At 36.3% G+C, this 24,853-nt stretch overlaps 1 protein-coding gene across 1 annotated transcript in view; it reads left to right on the forward strand.

The window, feature by feature from the left end:
* LOC121158682 (muscular LMNA interacting protein) overlaps positions 1-24,853 on the forward strand; it is a 130,205-nt gene that overhangs the window by 97,820 nt on the left and 7,532 nt on the right. The window contains 1 exon segment of the mRNA XM_040983568.1: positions 21,322-21,375. Coding sequence (XP_040839502.1) covers positions 21,322-21,375 — 54 coding nt within the window.

Below are 24,853 nucleotides of genomic sequence, written 5' to 3' on the forward strand. Positions count from 1 at the left end.
CCTAATCCTACAGAAAGTTTAGGCTTGATCTGAGTCTTGAGAGTGGGAAATTGACTACGGTGAGCTAGAAGAGTGAAATGCAGAGTTGGCCATCTTCCCCAAATATTTTTCTCCTAATTGTGTAGAACCTGACCCCACTAAATTCCTCTTGCGGCAAAACCTTCCCATGGGTCACCACAGGTGTAGATAAAGAGAATGATGCTTGAAGATTCTGAGAAAAAAAAGTCTGAATATGAACTAGACACTTTAGGCCACCTTTTTTACTGAGCCCCTTCAAGTATCAACTGTGATGCTATTAAATGTTTATACAGCTAGTTTTGTAGTCATAACTTGATTTTCATGTAAATCATATTTCCCATTAGATAATAAAAGTAATTATTGATGAAATAATATATTTTAGTTTTTAATACACAAATATGTTTTACATATCAGACTATATAATTTAAACATTCAAATAACATTAATATTAATATTTGGTAAATTAATAATAAATACATTAATATGCAATTATCAAGTTAACATAGTACGTTATAGATTATATATTATCTATATGTAATATAGAATATTACCGATAATATTCTATATTATTAATATAAGGTACAATATGAAATATATAACATTTTATATTAATACAATTATATATTTAAGTTTAATAATATATTAATAATGCATATAAGATAAACATATTGGATATGATCTATAATACAATATATACTATATACTATATAATACATAATATATAATATTGTATACATATATTGTATAATATACAATACATAATATATATAGTATATATGTTATGTGTCTATATGCATATATACACAATGGCAGGGTCTCATCAATCTTTGGGGCAAATGTTTGAGTCACAAATCTTTCTTAGATTTTTTTAGATTTGTACATGTCTGGTGGGCTCTTTGTGCAACTTTTTTGGTGTAGCATCAATCCATCTCTCTCTCTCTTTGGCTTAACTGTCTTCTTCTCAACCTTTTTTGGTCTACTTTAGTAGTTCCTACTTCCTTAACTTCTCTATCTACTTTGCATGTTAGAGACCCTGCAAAGAATCTTTATCTCCTATCTTTGCTTAAGGCCTCATTATCTCCTTCTGGCCCTGAATTCATCTAATTGCTGCAGGACCAGGTTTTTTGTAAGACCCTCTCATTCATTTTTCTCCAGACTCACTTTTCCCTTATTCCTTATCCAGGCTGATTTCTCTATAACTTGCTGTGTGGTGAACTGAGCCTGGTGCTTCTGCCTCTTTGCTAGCGTGTCAGTATCCTCTGCAGTGTGCTCTGCTTTATTCCCCAGTTCCCTCTGCACCAATCACAGGCATCCTTCAATCAGTTCTCACCGTCTCCCACCTTTCTAGGGATGATTTGTGTAACCCCAGCTGCTCCTCTTCCAATGGGCTTTCTCCTTCCTTACACAGTTCTCCTCAATACTTTCATCAATAAACTTAGAATTCTGTAGGAGACACTCTATGGAACCTGTTTTATTATACAAAAGGGAGAAGAAATGGGGGGACAGAAAGAGATTATGGAAAGAGACAAAGAACACCTTGTGAAGGAAGCTGCCCTACCTCCTCCTGAGGAGGACTCCCATTACACATTCTGAGTTCTGTCTGTATTAGACCTCATTCCAAGTGTGCCTGACTGTGTCCACTAATGTACTCTTTATGCCTTTCTCCTTCCTAGGATGTGACTGTCACTCACAAGCCTATCTCACTCCATCCTTTGTATCAGACTAAACTCTACCCTCCTGCTAAGTCTCTGCTGCATCCACAGACCCTTTCCCCTGCTGAATGTCTTACCCCTGGACCCTTCAGCCATGTGTCCTCTTTCTCCCTGACTGATGAACAGGAGAGTTCTTCCACCCTCCTTAGTCACAGTACATTTAACAAGGTGAGAATTTCCTGTGCTTTGGACTTTTACAATGCTGAATTTAAAACATAGAGGATTCATAGTTTATGGATATTTAAATATTTAACTTCAAAATATATTAAGTATATTAAATATGCATACTAAAGCATATTACTTTACAAGATCATTACTTAAGGTGCAAAATAATAAAAGTGAATTTTTGCTTTCCAAAACATTTCCAGATTTGTACTTCTCATTGTTTTCACTTTCTAACTCTAATGTAAAATTCCCAAGAAACTCTAAAACCTTACAATACAATATGTCATTAATAATGTTCTACTCTCAGTTCCATGTTCTTAAAAAGCTTCTTCAAGTTATATTTTATGGAGGAGGCGCTAAAATTCCACATAAAGAAACATCTAGAATTACTTTATTAAAATAATCTTTTATCTTAAAATCTACCTTTGTTTTATAGTGTAGAGCAAAGTGAAATGTAAAAAAATGCAGAGTTTGAAAATTGTTTCTCAAATTGTGTGTGTGCATATGTATATGAAAAAATAAGTAAAACATTTCATAATTGGCTTTGGAATGCATCATATGGTCCATTAGAAAATAAGCAATTGATACTATATGAAGTTTATGTGAAAGCATCCTTTATTCTTCTGAGCATTACCAAAGAATATGCTCTTTAGACTTGACCTTTAGATCCTGAAAATTTTCTAAAAGAATTGTGTGATCAAGTTTAGCCTCTAATCATGTTTTTATAATATTCAAACATCTTTTAAAGCATTTCCTGTAATTATTTATATATAATGAAATAAGTATTTTTAAAATTTATTTTTGATGATGTTTACATAGTTGAGAAGGATGCATGCTGATGTGAATCACTGATTAGGGTGGGAAGGGTGGAGGAATCAAGGGGGGAAGTGAAAGAGATAGTTTGTTTCCAATTTCCTTTTTCTTCTTCCTGTATCTGAGGCAAGGGGGGAGATAAGGAAAGAAGCCACACCCAGTATTCTAACCATATCAGTATCTGAGGATGGGGTAAAGTCGTCCCAGTGTCACCAATGTGGAGCATGCACGGAGGATATTGCTCAAGTGGTTTTGATAGTTCTGAAATGCTGTTGAATTTATTGATCCAAGGATGAGGAATTCCTTCCAAGATCCATTGGCTGACAGTCCACTCTAAAGTCTCCACAGGCCCAGATACTTGCTGCCTAAGCTTGGCTGGGAGAGTTGTCCAGTTTCTTCTGCCCTCCATCTTCTACCATGCTACTAGATGTCCTCTGCAGGCCCTAATGGCTGCCATATCCCATATGTGCATCTGGGCATGCCATCTACTGCACTCTTAGTAACTGAAGAGGCCCAGATCTAAGACATTCACTCCTCGGTCAGACCACACATCCTGAGATTCTCTTTGTGCTTGAGTTCTAAATCCCACTGGAGGGTTCCAAAGAAATCTCACTAGATATGACCCCAGATGTGACTCTTGTGAATACTAGCCAGTATGGGGTCCTGTTTTGTCCATCAACCACATCAGTGTACACACATAGTGATGATTGCAGTTGCTGGGTCAGTTCTGTCTCTAGCCCCATCATTTATACAAACTAAAGAATGCTGCGACCCAGCCCAACCCTGCCCACCACACACTGGGCCCTCATGTACACTAATGGAAACTACAGCCCAGTTGGAATAACCCCTAATAACTCTCACAAAGCTCATCCCCAGTGCTGGTTCCTGCACATGACCATATGTGCAGTAGACTAGTCTGGTTTGTCCTGCATTCCATTTGGTTTGGGCGTTGCAGCTTAGCTCAGCCCAATGGACCCTACTATCCAGCCCACACTTATGTTGGTGGGTACTACCGCCTGTCCAGCCAAGTCCACTCCTAGCCATGGTTTTCATGGTCATCAATCAAAGAGTGCAACCCATCAGAGCCTTCAGTCCATCAGAAAGGTGCCTAGAGTTTTTCCTACTAGGCCCACTCCCAATCCTGGATCTTGCATTTTCCATGAGATTCTGCAGTCTAGCTTGACACAACCTGCCCATATTCCCAGCACTTTCCAGCCTATGTTGCAAGCTCAAGCAGCCCAGATTTACTCTGGCTCATGCATGCATCATTGGATACAGTTGGTTATCCAAGCCTCGCATGTAGGCCAACAGGTGTTGTAGCCCTGTCCAGGCTGGTCTGCCTGCAATCCCTGTTTTCATGGTTACCAGCAGTAGCCCAGAAGAAGTCTTTGCAGCTCTCCTACCAGGCTCACCCATTCCTCAGGCCTCACATGTGCTGGTGGGTGTTATGGCCCAGTCTGGAATGGCCTGCCCCAACTTGACATTTGCTGGTGGGTATGTAGCCCTGCCTGGCCCTGCCTGGCCCTGCCTGCCCCCAGTTCAAATTCATGCTGGTCGGTACAGCAACCTAGCCTAGCCCAGCCAACCCCAAGTCCTGGCCCTAATGTGAATTGGCTAATGTTGTGGCCCTACTCCACCTGTCTTGCATTCTGTCCTGGTTCTCACATCTACCAGTAGGTGTTATGAACTGTCCCAGCCTGGCCCTTCCTAAGAAGGGCATGTCTGCTGGCAGGGATTGTAAACTTGTCCCAGTCTGGGCTGTAAAATAAGTAGTTTTAATGGCATTTTTATTAGGGTTTGTTGTTTATTACTCTTTTTAGGGAAAATATGACATTTAAAATGTGTATAATTTGAATTTCTTCCTGAATTAATATTTGCCAACAATTAGGAGATATATTTAATTATTAGAGTTAATAGTTCTGATAAAGGTGTAAGCATTTTCTTATAAATTCTCTGTGGTAGAATAATGAATGTATAGACAGCTCCAAATTTAGCAATTTCAAGTTGTTTTGCTTTCACAGAGGTCCATTGCCAATGTCAGCATTCCCTCTAGAAAAATTTATTCATTAACCCCCCTAAAACATTCTATTATCCTAACTACACTATCAAATTGCTCTGTCAAGGATAAACCACTTGTCAGAAAATTGTCTTTGTGCAATCTTTTATTCATGTATATCAGTTGACAAAATTGATCATTCAGTCTCAGATTTTTGTTTTCACTCGCTGTTGAGATAACACTAGTGTTGCAATTCCCAAATTGTTACTCCATGGATTTTTTAAATGAACATCTACTGCTCTTGTATACTTTTTTCTAATTGCCTCAATTCAGGTGTTTATCTACTTACAATTCTCAAATGATTTCTCAAAGCCACATTTCTAATTTTGCTTTTCTACATAGGGACCCAGTACACTGCCTCTTGTCGTTTTCCTTAGGATATCATGTTGTCAATTCACAATTCATTTTATCTCAAACTATTATGGCAATAGATTCGCTACTGCTGCCATTAATGTCATAGTTTTCAGTCTCTAAAGTCAAAACTAGATTTATCTATCATGTTTCATGCTTTTACAGCTTTGTCTTTGCATTAGTAATTTGCAAAGTTCAATGAAAACCATTTTTTTTGTCTATTACTTCATATTGTTCCCTCTATTATTTTACTTTATTTAAATTCATACACTGATCTTCCTTTGAATATACCTTAGAAATTCCTTGGTTTTCAAGTTACATACTGAATTTCTCCATATAAAATATTCTTCTGCTTTACTCTTTGTTTATGCAAACCATTTTCATACTTTAAGACCTAGATGACTTTTCCTTCCTTCCTGTGATGTTTCTCCACGAATCAGCATTGAAAGTCATTTTTCAGAAATATTTTAATTTTCTATATTCTTTGTGTCACCACATCTCATGTATAAGTTATCTTGCATGTGCTTATCTATTGTACTTGGCTTAATTTCTGTCTAGGTTATGACACAATTTGTATGGTATTTTTTACAATATTGATATGATAATAAATACTTGTTAATGATAATCCAATCCTAATGTGACCCAACTTAGTTACTGTAAATCTCAGATGCTTTAATAATTATGATTGGTTCTATTTTTGAGCAAAAAGCAAATCTGAGTGAGCATATAGGTTTACTAGTGGATTTCCAATAAATTTAGTCAATTGAGGCATTCACTTTTGTTGCCAGCTGCATCCAGTTTGCAGAACAGAGGAGCAAAGATGAGGTGGGAATACTGAGGCAGAAGATGTTGGTCTTCCTCTGTGGAATGTAGACTCTGACATCCTCTGTAGTGTCCTTATGTGCCTGTTGTGTGGCAGTCTGCTGTATAGTACATTGTTACTATATCCTTTGTTAATCTTCTCCTGCTTGGTAAGGTCAATGGCCATAAGTCTGTGCCCCTACAGCAAACATGGGGAGAATTTTATAAAAGAGGAGAGGAAACGGGAGCAGAGATGGAGGGAAAGAGAGATGAAGTGAAGAGAAGAGGGAGAGAGAAACAGGAGAGAGGAGAGATCTTTCATTTGATGATTCACTCCCCAAAAAGCCACAGTGGCCTGGGCTGTACCTGCTGAAGCCATGAGCCCAGAATTCCATCTGAGTCTTCCACATTGTGGAAGCACAGTAGACATAGCTGTCTACCTACCCTGTCTGCCATAGATGTCTCATCTACTTTTTAGTTCCTCAGGAGAGAAGGCTATTATGCACATACAGCAGCTTGAAGATTTTTTTCTTTCACAATGTTTATTACTTTACTTAACTCTGTTGCATCCTTTCTCTTCCTCATTTCTTCTACTCTTATTATCTTTTCAGTATACTTCTCTTTTTAAATCAGTGAGAATTCAAATCATCTATTCCCTTTCAACACCCCAACATTAATACTCATTTTTTCGTGTACTTTTTCTTATCCCAACTATGTGTTGCACTTTTTATTTAGCATAACTGCAGGCCAAGTAGACAGAAAGTTATAACTTATTGTTGCATTCCCTGAGTTTCTTTTCTGCTAGTTTGCATCAGCAACAAACAAAAACATATGAGCGTTCTATGAATAGAACCCAGAGGAGTACAGACAGTCACCGTTAGGAAGACATTTCTGAGCTGCTGGCAAGAGAAAGGCCAGATTTCCTAAGCAGGAAGTCTCTATAGACAGTGAAAGCTTGAGCGGTTTTGCAAGGGAGAATAGAATCTTCATAGTCAGAAAGCAGCTTTGGAACCCAGGAGAAAATTCACAACTGTCCTTAAGGATATCTTTTGCTTTCCATTTTCATTATATTTTCTTTCTGATACCTGGTTTGTGGCCTTGTAGCCATTTTATTATTTCACTTTCAACTTTTACAAAATGCACTATTTTTGTACCTTGTTGAAAACTATACAGCATTTTATTTGAGGTCTTGCGCTGCCCTGAGGAAGAGATAAATAAGTTAGTTTTTTTTTTTTTCTCCACATACTCATATAGCTTCTCATTGGTTCCATAGCTATAAACTTGATTGTATATTCTTTTTGCAAAAGCTAGTCTAGCATTCCGGATTTGTAATTTGACATTTTTTCATCTTGCTTCTAAAGTAGCTTCTTGAAAATCCCTTCCCCTATTGCCTTCCCTTCAAGGTTAGAGGGGGTTATTCATCTGCCACAGCTCTTCCTCTTGCCTCTGCCTGTCTCACAGCTCTGCCTGCATGCACTCCCATGCATATACTCCAGGTTCTTGTCACTCTAGAGGTCATGGCAAGATAATCAAGTCTCCTTTAACTAGTAAACGTATGTTCCTATGCTGATGATTATAGGTCAAGATCAGATGGGGGCGTTGGAAAAGGATATAGACTCCCAGATTCTTCTCTAGTTCTTGAAGGAATTCTATTTAAAGCAATAACTTTGAGGAGCATTTGGTTTTGTGGTTAGACACCCACGTATCATATGCTTGGGTTTGTTTCCCAGCTCCAGCTCCTTTCCATTCTGCCCCTGGGGAACTCCTCAATACTATTTTGCATTTATTGTTGTTTTAAGTGCTTTGTCTCTCCCAAGTTGCATCTTGTCATTTTTGTGTGCATCTAGTATTTACATAAATGTTATTGTACCACACCCTTGAGTGTTTTTCTGTAGTTTTCTGCCTCCTCACCTGCAATAGAAGGACATTAGGGTTGATTCACTCTGTAAGCTCCAGGAAGGGAGCCTACCAAGCAAAATGTATTGTGAATGAGGAATACATAGTTTTAAGAGTGGCACAGTGCAAAATAAAACCCAATTGCAATATATAGCTTCCTCCTTTTGTGTACATCATGGAGAATTAGAGGTTGGCACACCCCTTTGGGAGTTCTGATGAGGATGTGTGTTGGTGTAAGGGAGCAGAAACACAGAAGAAAGGAGGGAGGGAAAGGGCCTTGTGCAACCTGCCTTCATGTAGCCTCCTATAGGCCTTGAGCATTCCTGTAAGGCCTTGGATACTGCACCTAGCAGGTGTTCTCTTCATCCACTTTCTTTTAATCCTGCTTTAGTTTTTTAATTTATTACATATGTAAAGTTTCTATTGTTAGCATTTTGGAGATAATCTCAACTGATAAAATTGCTTTGCTACCCAGAGAGTTGCTTTGCGGATCTATGGTAATCTAGTAGGCACGTTAAAATATTAAAGTTATAGAAAATTTTCTCAACATGGGTTGTATTTTTAGTAGCTGTTTGAGATAAGCTTTTTCCTTGCTTTGAGGTTTCTCCTGAGATTTTAATAAATATCAATCAACAAAAACTTAAAGCACATTATGATTTATCTACAAAAGGAAAAATTTAAATTCCAACCTTCCCCTACTAATTCAAAGGCTGAGGGGGGAATTTGAAGTAACAATTTGGTTTCTCTAATATAAGCTATAAATATTTGGCTCTAAAGATGTGAAAAATCTTTTCTAAGTATATTTTAGGAGTACAGCAATGCCCCTTTGAGGTAAGCAGTTCAAAGTCGTACACGGCTTCAAAAGAACAGGAACAGTCAGTGACTTGGTTCAAGGTTGCAAAAACCTAGTCTAAATCATAGCCTAATTCCTTACCAGAAGTAAGTAGCACAGACTTTTTTTTAGCCTTGTTATTCAAACATGAATTCCAGGAACCCTGGAGTATGGAAGTTAGCAAAGCACAATTATTTGTCCATTTGAAATGATTGATCCCATACCTAATGGGTACAGAGCACAGTGTGCCGACCATGTGCTGGAAAGCAAGCAAAGAGAGGGAGGTATCTTAGCCAGGTACCTGTTTTCTACTTAGGAGAAACAGAAATGAAACAAAACATTCCAATCTGCATGATCATTGTTACAACTTCCATGCAGAAGACATTCAGGCAGCTGTGAGCAGATGTGACACAGACCAGGGTCTGGTTTTTTCAATCAGAGAAGACCTAATGAGCGAGCAATGTTTGATCTGAAATCTGAGAAGTGAAAGTGCAAGGTGGGCTGGGTGCTCCAGTTAGAGGGAGCAGCATGGGAGGAATTCAAGGCAGGGGGGAAAAGGAATAGGGGCAACTGGAGAAAAATAACAGGCCAAAAGAGCCTTGGAGAAGAACTAGAAACAGTAACGAACTACAGAGTAAATTAACAGGAAATCAGACCACTGTGTAGCTGTCACATTCCTGGGCAGATAGTAGCATATTTAAAACCCAGAACAATTGGAGAGTGAATTTTGTCCAGATCTTCTACATCTGAAAAAAAAAATGGAGACTCAGAAAATATTACTTTTCTAAAAGTTTCTAAAAGAATCTATGTATAGATTTCAAGACCTTTTTTTTTTCACCTCAATAAACTCACCATCAATTCAGTTTTTCAAAGAACTTTTGGAAGTACACTCGTCCATCTCAGAAATGAAATTAACTCTTCTCTCTATGGATGCAAAAACAGAAGTCTGAATATGCAAAGCAGGTGTCCAGGGTCATTGCATGAGCTATTGTCAAATCCAAGGTCTGTCATGAGGCCTTCACTTCTTTTTACATTGTCTCTTTAGGCTTCAACATTCTTCTAGTAGTCACAATTCCAAAGGTTAGTGGCTAAGGGAATCAGTACAGATCTACTACCCTGACAAAAATGTACCAAGGCAATAACAATCACTGAAATACAAAACATCCTTCTAACTGTATCCATAGCCAGTAATTTTTCTCTGTGAGTAAACCCAAGTAACTTGTTTTTGAGTATCATAGAGATAAATTATCTTGATCCCAATTCAAAACCTTTCTGATAATTTTTGGAAGTTATGGGAATTGAAAAACTAACAGAATGCTGGAGAGAAAACACTTGAGGTGGGTGGAATACAAACAGACTTTATCAGTCTCTAAATGGTTTTTTAATGTTTTGAGATTTTTCAGAAAATCAAAACATGAGCATATTTTCTGATGCCAAATTGTTTTCAAAATGGATGAATTTGTTTAATGTGTTCATAAAGAACATTCTGTTCAAAATGGCTACATGCAAATGAATTGGACTTTTAGCATTAAACATAGGGAACAGGTATTCCAAGAGAAATAATTCTTCAGAATGAAGTATCAATCATGCTTAGTTAGGTTCTCCACCAGAGGGCAAAGAGAGCATTTCAACAGAACAGACACCTTAATGGCAGGCTGGCATTTGAAACTGGGCATGTTTCAGGTTATTTAATTGCCAGTCATCATTCTTAAAATGTACTCAATTGAATCACACGAGAGTTGACTTTTAAATTTCTTCCAGGAAACTGAGAACAATTTCTTATTCATATTTCTCTTTCTAACTTAGTCTTAGTGACAAAAACATCTGTCCCTGGGTTCACTGGTTGTCTGGCATTGAACATATATAGTATCTTGCTGGAATCTCTCATTGTGACATTTTTAAAGAAAATCATTTTTTAATAGTGACTTCAGAATCTGTTAATTGGAAGGAGATGTGCAACTGGAGGTACTCATGATGGCATTTTCAGTGAGAAAAAAAGTCTATTTTGAAAAAGGTGATTTTTAAAGCCCATAAGAAATAACATACTGATCCCTTGGAATTTATTGACTTAGTTTGTTCTGTAAGTGTAGACAAGATAAACCGCCGTCACACTGCATCTCGTTTGGATGAAAGCCTCAAGGGAAAACAAGCTTTTAGAGTTTCACAGCAAACAGCTGCCACCTGGCCCTCTCCCAGCTTCTTTGGATGTGGAGCCTGGAACATGATTCTCCTGTTGTGATTGAATGAGGGAATGCAACAATGTCCTGTGAGGGAGGGGATTTGGGAAGAAAGAAGAGATGAGCAAATGTGGCTATAGGTAATGGCCAGTCAATGCCTACCTCACAAGGAAATGGCTTCAGAGAACAAAGGACCTGAAGCAAAGGACTTTGTAGCCTTTGAAATAATGACTTAGTCCATCAGTGGCGGTAGCTGTCCTGTGGACGGTGTCAAGGAAATCAGCAGCAGAGTGTTCCTCTCAGATAGAGGGACTGTGGTGTTGAAGGAAGCAGCTGTGAACCGTGTGGTACTATCTCTAAGATGGAATGAAGATGGAATGGAGGCATTTCAGAATGGTGACTTGAGTCTTGAAATCTGTTGAGTATATTTGCATGTCTAACCTTAACTCTAGGGTTCACTAGCCATCTGAGCAATGCAAATAAAAACCAGAGTGGGGTTTTATTTTACCCCAGTTTAAATGGCTAATATCAAAAATCAAAAGCAGTAAATTCTGGGGAAGATGTGAAGAAAAAGGTACAATAATCCGCTGTGGGTCAGAATGTAAACTAGTGCAACCATTATGGAAGACACTACGGAGAGTCTTTGGCGATCTGAAACTGCATCTACCACACAATTCAGATATCCCACTCCTGGGAATTTTGGCAAACAAAATGGAATCAACATATGCAAGACTTATCTATACCCCTGTGTGTATAGTAGTTCAACTCACAATAGCTAAGATATGCAACCAAGCCAGATGCCTACCAGCAGATGACTGGATAAAGAAAAAATATATATGTTAAAATATTATATTAATATATAAATACACACACGCGGTGGAATACTATTTAACCTTACAGAATAATGAAATCTTGTCTTTTATAATTAAATGAATCAAACTGGTAACCTTCATACTTAGTGAAATCAGCTAGTACTAAAAATATAAATATTTTATGTTTTCCCTGTTCTGTGGTTAGCAATACTGAAAAAACAAAATATAATCTATATGAGATAGAATGACACCCTGAAATTTGCCTATTATTAATAGGCATTGTCTATACTGCTGAGGAACATTAGGTCTTTCTTTTTTATTTGCTCTGTGTTGATAGCTTTATCGAATGAAATGTTAAGTGTATTATTGCAAAGTGAAATAAAAATATGCCATTGTAACAATTAGGAGAAAAATAAATAAGAAATGAGGAGACCACATGTAGGAAAGAGGGTAATGTGGATAATATCACTCTGCTCCTAAATCTGCATTGTGAAATATGTGGAATTTGTTCACTTGAATATTTGTTTAGTTTCTATTAGCCATTAGTACTTCCTTAGCTCCAAGGAGAGGCAGGCCACTCTTCCAAGGCACTAGAAGTGTAACGTTAAAAACCTTGGTATTTTGAGTCTATATTTTGGGGAATATAGTTTTATGATGGCCCTGTCTTCTTGCTTACTTCATATACCTGGCAGCTCTCCAGATACTGTTGAGCATACATTCTTTCATTCATCTGCCTACTATTATACATGCCCCCCTTCCTAGCTTTTTATTTTTAAAAAGATTTTGTCTATTTTTATTGGAAAGGCAGATATACAGACAGGAGGAAAGACAGAGAACAGCATCCTTCCTCCACTGACTCACTCCAAATGTGGCTAAAAGGCTGGTGCCTAGCCAATCTGACGCCAGGAACCTGGAGCCTCCTCCAGGTTTCCCATGCAGATGCAGGGTCCCAAGGCTTTTGGCTATCCTCCACCGTTTTCCCAAACCACAGCAGGGAACTGGATGGGAAGTAGGGCAACCAGGACACAAACTTACTCCCATATGGGATCCCAATGTATGCAAGGCCCCTCGTTTTCTGATTGTTCCCCACTCCAATCAATGCTGTTGATGGAAATACAGTGCTAGGAGAGAGTACAGAGGAGGAAGATAGGAATCTCTAAAGGGACATTTAGAGCATGGCTTAGCCCCATTAAAATCATACCTCATGCTCTCTTAAATACTCTTCCAGTACTTGTGATACCTACCGCCATACTCCTGGGCTTGGGAATATGTTTCTTGTAACTTGAAGACAAGTGATCACAAGTTAGAAGGAGCTAAGAGGGAGTAAAGCAAGAATAAATATCAAAGTATATGGAATTGAGAATTTTAGTATGCAACCACTTATTTTCTATTATATGTAACAGGATTAAATAGAAAATAACCTTCACATTCTAAAGAGCATAACGAACAGTTGGAGAAAAAAAATTCCATACAGTATTTTCATGAACATTTTCATGAAGAAATAGACTTTGGGTTTATGACTGTAAGGTTGAAAATGATATTGAAATCATGTTTTGCATGTAATAGTAAGCAACTCTTGTGCCCTTACACGAAAGGTGAAGAGAAGCACAGATTTACTTCTTTGTTGACTCAATTGCAATTTTTAGAATTCACATTTAGTCCTAAATGGTACTAGAATATAGTTTTTCTACATTTTCATTATAACATATTAGCTGTGTGCTGAGTAAAGTAAATGCTGTAGTTAATTCCCTGGGGGAGTAGTTTTATTGTTGAGTAAAACAAGAATAATTCTAGATGAAAAATCTAAGTAAAGAATCTTGTATTTGTTTTTAAACAGGCTGAACATAAGAAGAACATGTTAAAAATTCCTTTACATAGTTCTTTGGGAAGTAATCTTTGGAGGAAGGAATTCTAGCATAACCCAGGTGTCTGCCTTTTGACATCAAGGAGGAAAGACAATACATTAAAATAGTGTAGTTTGGAATATTTCAGTTATATCTCAGGAGATCTATAACAGATATCAAAACAGAAAAAATGTCTTGCTTTCTCACTAATATGGTTAAAATTGTGTGCTTAATATAATAATAATGATGATCAAATCATCACATGACAAAAGGTGTTTTGTTGACTTAAGAAAGATGTGTTATCAATAGACATGTATCAATTAGCATGAATTATCAGCTGAGCACATCTTAATACTCAGGGAATACTGTTGAATACTGTGTAACTTAACATTCATAAGAGTTCATACAAAGAATAAGTGGCAGAACAAGGACCTGATCCCATGTAAGAATCTTTGCGAAATTCATTTTAGCATCAGCAAGTGCTTAACTTACAGCCCAGTGAAGGAGACTCCAAAAATGAAATCAATGATCCTTTGCTTAACCATTACAGAATTAATGATTTATTCAAGTAGAAAAGGAACTGGAAGACAAGTCGTTATGGTTCAGATGTTAAAATTAAGAAAAGTGAGTTTCAGACACACAATGATTTTCTCCAGGTCATGTAGTATGTTGGTGGAATAAGCAAACTTGTAATTCTTTGGGTGCTACCAACCATAGATTTCTAAAAAGTATTTAAGCTGCTGATGCTTTTCTGTACTATTTTTAAAAATATTTTAATAGTTTGGGTAATATATATTATATCCTTAAGATGTGTAGTTCCCTTTTTTTTAAAAAAAAGTTTTTATTTGAAATGCACAGTTACAGAGAAGAGTGTGTGAGACAGGCAGAGAGATAAGCGTGAGAGAAAGAGAGAGAAATCTTGGATCTCCTGAATCATTCCCATTATGGCCACAGCTGCAGGAGCTGGGCAAAACAAGGAGTCAGGAGCTTCATTGGGGTCTCCCTCATAGATGCAGGTATCCAAAGACTTGGGATATTGTTGGCTACTTTCTCAGGCACATTAGCAGGGAGCAAGACAAGCAGTCCAGTAGCTGAAACTTGAACCTGTGTTCACATGTGCTGGTACCACAAGTGGAGTTGGTGGCTTAAGATACTGCAATGCAGCCCTGGATGTGAAATGGTCAAACCAACTCTTTCTTTGTAACACAGGTCATAAATTATCCCCATTAAAGGGGAACTGAGAACACTTTCTGTGCTTTATTCCAATGCACAATATTGTGAGAGGTAAGCTGGTGATTGTTCTATACCTGCAAGGATACAATGAACCCCATAGTGCTACAATCATTTTGGAAAATGAGAAAACTCCTATTTAACAGATTATTCTTTTTTGTGTGTAGGCTTGTCTAGTTGTATATTTTTTCTTTACACAAAGGGAACAAGTTTCATGGATTTCATAATACAATTTTAAGAACATTATCTTACTTTCTCCTTCCTTCCTTTGCTCTCACTCTACCTCTTCCTTTCTTATTTTTACTTTAAATACATCATAATCACCGCTTGACTTTCCACTCAATAAAAAGTTCAAAAAACAGGAAGTAGAAAAACCTGTGTTCCTCAGAAGTATAAACAAAGGTTATAAACAATAAATAATGAAATCTCAAAACATCAATTTCATACATTACATTGCATTTGTTGTTGTTTATTCTTTGATAAGCATTTTCCAAAGCCCACTCCTTTGAATCTAAAGTAAAGTGACACATGCATTCAAACCCTGTCAAGTAATTCTCTGTCCTTAGTTCCTTGACATTTTCTCTCAGTTTGGCCATAAACTCTGGAATTTATTACTTTCCACTTAGTCTAAATTAAGTGATTGCCTAGGGACTAATTTCATACGTGTTATCATATTCCTCAGTCCAGTGAGGGAACTTTTCTTTAGATTTCAGCCTCTTGCAAAAATATGTCTACATTTCTCTTGACTATATCAGAGGTATGGGGTATAAGCCCTGTTAGGCTCAATTCTTTCACCTCCTGGTATATCAATTTATTTGTGTTAGCTATATACTATAAACCCTTGTTAAACTTAATTCTTCCACCTCCTGGTATATTAACTTACCTGTGTTAGCTATATACTCATAGTTATGGAAATAATATCTGTCTATATCACTACACCAAAACTTTCACTAGCAAAGGTCATGCCAGCTTAATATTCTATGCCTAATGTCTAGTCAATTGTCTGGCACATTAGCAGGTACTTAGTACAAAAATTTGTGGGAAATTAATTAATCATGCTATTATAGTTCAACTTGATAGGATGTTTTCAATATAATTAAGTCCATTTGTGAGCAGGTAAACATGTGCTACAAATTGGTGTCATTGGTTTATACCAAGACATTGACCATAAGCTCACTGCTTAGCCTGTGGCGTTGTCATCATCAGCTTAGATTTTGTGAGAAATGCAGCTTCTTAGACCTGTCTCCACATTTGTTATTATTACTAAATCATTTATTATATATAGAGAGAATCTGAAATGATCAAGATTCTTTTCAGTATCCTTTCTAAGCACTGCAATACGTTATACATCGAGGATTTAAAACTCAAATGATTTATTTGGCCAGGTCTCCAAATTGCATGATGCAAGACAGATATGTAGAAATAAACATGTGGCTCCTGATGTTTGGCGTCCTGCTAGGAGAAATGTGTGTTTCTGTGTGTTGGGCCAGCGTTGACTTGGAGATCTTTGATGAGGCAGGCATGGGTAAGTATTTGAGACTGTAGTTAAGATGCTGCTGCGAAACACCTGCATTTCACCAGGAGGTGTAGTTTTCCAGTCCCAGCTATATATTTCTCATCCATTTTCCTACTTAAGCTCAACTGGACAGGCAATAGATGGTGGCTGAAGAACTTGGGTCTTTTGTAACCCAAGTTCCAGGCTTTGTTGGAGGTACATGCAGGAATGAATCAATAGATGGTGGATCTCTCCCTTTCTCTCTTTGAACTCAGATGAAAATAAATACATTATTTAAAAAAATAAATAACAGGGTTTGGCTACCATCCACATCTAGAGCTTTACAAACCTAATGTTAAACTAATCAACTTGCATGTAGAGTCTGGGTTGTAAACGTTGACAATTCAAAGTGTAAGAATATTGAGGCTCATGCACAATTCTCTGTGTGACAGCTCTATTTGGAAGGCCTTCACTTCCCACAATAATGCTGTCCTTAGGAAAACATTAAATACTTCCTAGTTTATTTACTAATTCAAAAGTGTTTAATTCTGTAAGTCAGAAACGCTCTTTGTTTTCTTTAACCATCTCATTCATTGATTTTTAATTGGTTTACTTACTAAACTCACGTTAATGTCTACTTTGTGTGATATTGACTGGCAGATGCAGAAAACCTCAAGATGAACAGTAAATAATCCATGGCTTCCTAAGGTTTGTATTCTCTGACAACATGATATTTAGGAAGCAGAAAGTATGTGGTAATGGAAACAATAATTTGTCATAGGTACTTTTGAGAGATATTCTTAAGATGGTGAGAAGGTTTACCAGAGGAAAGATGTTGTTGAGCACAATCAACACAAAACAATCTCAAAGAATTGAATTCTTATTGGAATGTGTGCCTCTGGTGACTTCAAAATGTTAAAACTTCTTGAAACACTTCCTCTGTTTCACAGTTCTGGCAGTCAAGAAAACTTAATTTTATCCTTAAGCAAGAATAGAAAACTGCTTCACCAAGTAGAGCTTCAAATTCAATTCTCATACACTCTAAAGACTTAATTAACTCACTTAACCACATTTTGCATATTTTCTTTTTTTCCAACTCATTAGGTTCTCATTTACTCAGCTGATTTGAGGGAATTTTCTCTTTTTGCCCTTGTTTCAAAAGATCATAATCCCTTTGGAAGAAACAGTGACATTTGTAAGAGAACCCCACATTGGTAACAAACACTTTAAAGGACATTATGCTCATTGAGTAGCATCTGTGATCCTAAATGTAATAAGAATCAATTGAATATTTAACTCAAATACCACTTGATTATCCAGTGATGTTAGTTCAGCAAATGTCTAATCACTGTCTATTGCAGTTTCCAAGATTGGGTTGTCCATCCAGGATGAGAGAAAATTTCTCCAGGTGTTTACCTATTTTATTCATGTTTCCATGTTGACTAGTGCTTTGATGATAAAATTAACAACTTTTGAGGTAAAATAAATAATTTGTTCTTAGAACACTTACCACTAACTGAATAGTCCGGGATGACTCTGTCCTTCAGCACTCACCTGCTCTCTGAACAGCAAGTCCTACACCCATATGGAACTTATTTTGATGTTTAAGTTTCATCATTTCTATCAAAAATAGGGCAGGATTTCCATAACCTGCTGGATTGTCCTTCCTGCTTGATGTTTCCAGTCTTCATACAGTACAGTCTTCAACAGAGATGTCAACAGTTAATCATATTTCCCTCCTATTTCTCTTGCTTCCTGTTTTTCTAATGGAAACAGCAAGGTATCAGTCAGTCTACCTGCTGCTGCTTTGCTTATCTTAGACAATGGGAAGGTGAAAATGACAGAGTAAAACCTCGTTTCTATTGTGTTCTCAGTGCTAATGTTTTAAAGCTTCTCTCTTTCTCACTCTTGATCCCTGTCACAGATTGCTTAAACATCTTCCTCTGACTGTGTAGCTCTTTGCATATCAGCTATGGTGACTTTTCCAAATAAAAATATGATCATACATGGCCCCATTTAGACTAACACACATCAATGAGTTCTCATTGGCTAAAACAGTAAAGCTCAGACTATACATTTGACCTGCAAGCTGCCTTGTATTATGTCTCTTGCTTAGCCTTTCTCTACTGTATCAGCCACTCCTCATCATGTCTGATGTCTGAATGAGACATGGCCTTGTACTTTATTGTAATGAACACCTGACTCTCTTGCACTGTCACTGTGCCTGGAATGCCCTCTCCATTCTCCTGTGTGTCTTCTCAGGATCTGTAGCTACCTTACACATGCTTTGTGAGTATAGTCTGTAGATATTTTCACCCAGGATTCCAATCATAGCTCCCCCTACTTACTAGTTCTTAATCATGAGTAAGTTATTTTACCTGTGGGTGTTTTGGTTCCCTTATTTGTGAATGTTGTCATGTTACTGCTTCCTAACCAGGTTGCTTTGAAAACAAAATGAACAAATACATAGAAATAATTTATGCGTAAATGCATAACAAAGTGTGATTAAATGATAAACCTTCAAGATATATTAATATCACATTTTCAGTCAATTCAATAATAATGAGATAGCAAACCTGACAAAATATTGTAAAGAGAGAGAAAATTCCAAAGCCAAACATAAATTATGGATTGATAACTAATCAGGATTAGTGATTTTATGCCTCTTTTGTTGATCACGATAATCAATGTATAGTTTTTGAAATTCAAGATTAAATCTAAATGGATTTAAATTAAGGTGTATCTGCACCTAAAAGAAGGAATGGAATGTAGAAGTACTAATTATAAGAAATCCCTTGGGATTCCTTCTTCTGTTCCATTGATCTTTCTTTCTGCAGCAGTTTGACTATTTGATGACCACTGCCCTGTAGTATGTTTTGAGGTCTGGAATTGTGATTCCTCCATGTATGCTTTTATTCTTCAGGTTGGCTTTGGTTATTCGTGGTCTCTTGTGTTTCTAGATGAATTATTGTATCATTTTTTTCTATTTTGGTTGGGATTGCATTGAATCTGTAATATGGACATTTTGATGATGTTGATTAGTTTTGATTAGGTTATTTCCAAGGTGTTTAAGATTCCTCTCCACTATTTTAAAGGGGCCTGTGCTTACAAGTTTCTTCTCAGCCATGTAATTTGTTGTGTATATTAGCATAATCAATTTATGTTCATGGGTTTTGTATCTTGCTTCCCTGCCAAACTCTCATATGAGTTCCAGTAGTCTCTTTATTGAGTCTTTTGGTTCTCCTATGTATAGAATGATGTCATCTGCAAAGAGGAACGTCAAATTCCTCATTTCCAATTTGAATTCCTTTAATTTCTTTTCTTGCCTAAAACTCCAGCAAGGACTTCCAATGCTATGTTGAATAGCAGTGGTGAAAGTGGATACCATTGTCTAGTTCTAGATCTTAGTGGAAAAGCTTCCAGCCTTCCCCCACTTCATATGATGCTGGCATTAGGTTTTTCGTAATTTGCTTTGATTATGGTGTAGCATGTTTCTCCTATACACTTTTCCAAACTCAGTCATTTTATTGCATATTACCAACATTTAGCATTTTCGAAGAATCATTTTATTCTACTGTGGAATATTAAGAAAACGGATATTTGACCGTGTATAAACGCTAATGATTCATACAAATACCATACCATTTAGTACAGATAAACCAAGAACTCTGCTATTTCCAGGACTCATTACCTGGACTTGAAGTTCAAACCTCTGCGTAGTGAGTGATCATTAGCTGTGTTTAAGATATCAGAAGATCATGATGAACAAGGAAAGTAGGTGGTTTCAGCTGCTTTCCAGAATGCTATTTAGATTTCAAGCTGGCTCTGAGGCCAGATCATGCTTCTATTTAAAGCAATCATCTGAGTTTCTAGGAGTCCTGATGCTCTGATACTTAGGATTTAAGAGTTGGGAACAGAGTGTAAAGGCTGGAATTCAGCAAACACTTAAACTATAAATAGAAGCAGGCTCCCTTCTTAAAAAGCATACTGACATCAAAGGAAGTCTGAGTCTTGACTTATCCAGATGCCTGTGCTAAGTCTTCTTGGGGCAATGAGAAACTGTTGGCCTCCTCTAAATTACTCTGGAGGATAAGAGCTAGTCACTATATAATTTTGATTTATTGCCCAAAGCAGGGAACTGTTGGGAGTATAAGGGGTCCAATAATTTTCATATCCCTGGTTAATCCAGGGCAATGGAAGAAATAAAACAAATCTCTGGCAATCTGGATCTTGTGGTTAACCTAAAGTTAGAATGAGAAAAAAATTACGAATTTCAAAAGGGTAAGCAAATTTTATCACAAATATTTCCTCTTCCTGTCGTTTCTTTGTGTCTCTCAGTATGCTTTGCATTTTTCTTTTTTTCCTATTTTCATAGGTTTAAGTGCATATATAGTGCTCGGCAGACCTATGTAATAAGAAATATTCCCACATAAGTCCAGCAGCCCCCACTTGTTAAAGTGTCATTATTTTGTAAATTAAATTATGATGACATTATCTCATACTATGGCAAGATTTCTGAAATCCATATGTGTTGAGAATACTCATATTCACAATAATGCACAGTATTTTACATTCCCAGTATTTTGGTTTGTATGAAGGTACTTTTAAAAACTTGTATGAAATGTGTGATGAAAATACTATGTATGAATTTCTAAATTTTTTTTTTCATCAAAATAAATTTTTCTCTTCACTTCATTCTTTTAAAGAATTTTTTGAAGTTGCTTCATTGATGCATTTTCATTTGCTGGGGATCTGAGCATGATTTGCTGCCTTGGCTTTGGAGCTTTTCAATTAGAAGCCTAAGTTACAGGGGTGAAATAAAAATCTGATTTGGATTCCTCTCTGTGAAATCTGGCAGTGTGTTTTGACTATGCATTCAGTAAGTAGTTAATGATGTTGAATGGTGTATGCTAAGCACTATGAAGACTTATATCTGATAGAAAAATTAACAAGATATACTTTTACTCAAAGTATTTACCATTGACTCTTATACTTTATAGAATTTACTATTATTTGCAAAAAACATGAGTATGTCATTAGCTGTCTATGTAATATAATTAAAATATTTATTTCTCTTCATCCTCCTGCTGATAACATCCGGGGCTTCTTTCCTGTGAAGCTGAGTCATCCAATGGTGGCTATTCCTGAACATGAAAGTCTTGATTCCAAAGAGGTAAATGTGAAATACAACTGGAGACCTACTTACTTACCCATTGCCATGTGATGTTACTTTGTAGAAATAAATCAATTTTATTTTTTTAGTTAAAATAATTCTCTAATGGAAAAATTGTAGCCAACTGACTCCTTCCAAATTGTTTGAAAGCATTTATCAGTTTTATGTGTCATAATTGAGTTCTCACTGTGGAAGTTGGTTCTGACATTTCCACTGTGTGTAACACCTTGACTGCAAGCCAACTCATTCAATCATGAATATTTGCTTTTTGCATTTTTCTTATTGGGTTTGTAAGTAAAACAACTGTGATCTTCTTTCTCTAGAGTGTTAGTGAATGTCCCATAATTCATGTGGTGTGTTTTGCAAGTCACAGGCCACAGTAGTGTTTCCTGGTATTTTAATTTGAGTTCGTAGGAGAAGGATAACTTAGCTCTCTGAAGCCCTTCCTACCTCTAGCCAGTGAATTTCACGTATACTGAATAATGTATAGACAGAAGCATACTAGCTCAATCATAACTGCCAAATTTAATGTACAATTTTATCCAACTTCATGTTATGAGCTCACAAAAAGCTGTTTTTTTTAAGCCTTCTTTTTATTTTTATGAATGCTATGTAACATAGCAACCAAGAAAACATTTGTAAAGGGATGTTTTGTGTTCATCAAGAGCAGGAATAATTGAACAATGTTTTCTTCTACATCCTCTCTGGTAAAGTAGAAAATGTGGTTTTCTGCAGAGGGGAGTGGGTAAGCTCCTTTCTAGACTGCCTCATAAGTGAAGTGTGCTTCACTGTGCAGCTTCTGAGTTGAGAAAAAAAGAAACCATAGTATGAAAAGAGAAATTGGCATTATTTTTAGGGCAATATGCTAAACACAGGCTTACATATTTTGTAGGTATGGACAAGTGACTTTTGGCATATTTAGCCAAGTTGCTATCCTGAACATTCCAGAAACTTACCCTCCCGGGGTTATTTTACCATACTTGTGTCCATGTACTCATATCAACGTTGAGATTATTGAAAGTTCACTATGTGTTATAAACTGTTAGGCATATTAACCTAAAATCTTTTATGTTCAATTCTATTATTATTATTATTATTCGTATTTCACAGATAGAGGAAGTTAAGCTCAAGGAAAATCAGTCTTTTCCTGTAAATCAAAGAATTTAGGAATGTCTGTACAGTCAAGAACTGAATCCAGATATGACAGTTTGAGCCTTTACTCTAAAGCACTGAACCATACTGTTTTCGTTATCTAAATATATCTACATTAAACCTTAATTTTGATCAACATTTTTATATAACTTTTCTTTATCTGAAGTTCAGCCTATAGTATTTAGATATTTTTCCTTACAATTTTTATAAAATAGTGCAATTTTATTTAATAGTAAACATCTTTTACATATTAAAATGTTAACCATGCAAAATGTTAGCGTTTTCAGCATGATGGTGGAAAACTGCATTAATAGAGAAAAGTTGGGAAAATGTGTCTTCAAAACTAACTAAAACACAGCTAAAATGTCAGCATTAATAAATTGTGCGCAATTAGGATGAATGTAAGAAGTCAAATGTTGTCCTTCAAGCATTTTTTTTTTTCAAAGTACACGAAGGCTGTATTTACAATGTCTCTGCACAATGACAGAAAATTAAGTTATTAAGTGACAAAACATCTAATTCCAAATAACAAATTGAGGAGAAATTCTGAATAATATGTAATATGAAAAGCTTTGTTTTTAAAAAGAGAACTGGGTAATATAATTTTGGCATTTCTTACACCAACTGTAACTACCCCTGGAAACAAAATTAATTTAATGGGTAAAATTGCCAAGAGAAAAAAGATTGTAATCCTGATATGGAATATCTGAGAAATACCATAAAAGAAACTGTAATTTGAAATTTCACATTTCTATGTGACACATTAAGTATTAAAGAAATTTAAATGATTATGCAAAATATCATTTTATGGTTTCAAAGGGCTATATATTACTTCTGTGTAAAATTGACAGATATCAGAATAATTTAACAACTTTTTACAGTTTCTTATGCTATCAGATTCTAATATTGACTCAAATATTTTCCTCAAGCTGTCTCTGGAATACTTAAACCATTAACCAAGAAAAGCATCTGTTTTGTAAAGCAATCCACGTCTTATAATTGTGTGACCTAAAGGGCTAAACTGCAGCTAAAAACCAAGTAAAAAGAATTGTGGAAGAGCCTTGCATTGTGTTCCAGTTCTCCTTTGGTTTTCTTTCATTTGCGGATCACAGCAGTTTGTCTTGCTATCACTTAGACCTTTATTTATTTAATCCAAGTGCACTATTTATAGAGACTGCCTTTAAAAATTAACCTAGTAATTTATTTAAACGCCAATTGTTTTGGTTCTACCTGATTTGATTCACCCATTATTTAACTCACACATTTTCTATAGTTCAGCTAAAAGAAACTCAGAGGGAGAATTGCACTTACTACATAGCTCTGTGGTGCTCAACGCTGGCTAAACACGGAATCATCTGTGCTGTCATCCAAAATGCACCAATATTAGTACCAGGCAGCTAGCATTGTCCCATTACTTTCCAGGGTGATGGCAATGTAAGCCCAAAGTTGAGATTTTCAAATTGTAGTTCCTTAATGGCAATCTAGAGAAGTCTATCAAATCAGTTATTCAATCTTAAAAGCAAAAATCAGGTTATTAAATCAGGATGCTCATAAAATATTTTGTCTCACTGAATGCTTTGAATTATTAAATATTTTGTTCATTGACTTTTTACAATAATATGAATATATAATGTGGTTTAATCTCATGGTAGATTAATTTTGAGAGATATGTGCTATGTTATGATTCACTGTAATTTCCTCAGTAAAAGTTAACATTTTACTTCTGTGTTCTTGGCCTTCTATGCTAGGTCTGGAAACCACTTAGCCTAGACCTGATATTTGGTGCAAATTGAGCCTAGGGACTGTGGGGAAAAATATATGCTCATATGACTTATGTGACTCTAAAAAATAGTTCACCGTGATGGCTTAACATATGAACATATGACATCATGAAAAGTTTGATAATTGTGTCAACTGACTGATGCAGCTTAAAAGATGACTACTTTTATAGACTCCATTTTTTTGCGCCAATGCAAAATCTCTAATAAGGTGAATATTTAAGAGTATGTAAATACTCCCTGCCTGAGATAAGTAATGATTAATTAGACAAATTAATTTGGAGAAAACTAAATTTGAGTAGCAACATATGTTTCTGATTGTATTTCCCTATAACACCCACAAGTAATTTCTTCTTGGTCCAGTAACTCTCAGTCCATAATTAGTCCAAAATCCACTTCAGTTTCTAAAGCCTAATTGTAGAAGCCATTCTGGAAAAGGAGATGAAAACAAAACTGCCATCCTTCACATCACAGGCTTGAAATACAGCCTTCGAACTGTTTTATTTTCAACTTGCTTCTCCCAAACAAGGTTGGGTGCAGTTAATTCT

This window comes from Ochotona curzoniae, unplaced genomic scaffold, assembly GCF_017591425.1.
Source record: "Ochotona curzoniae isolate NIBS_2020 unplaced genomic scaffold, NIBS_Ocur_1.0 contig_3819, whole genome shotgun sequence".
Taxonomy (NCBI): domain Eukaryota; kingdom Metazoa; phylum Chordata; class Mammalia; order Lagomorpha; family Ochotonidae; genus Ochotona; species Ochotona curzoniae.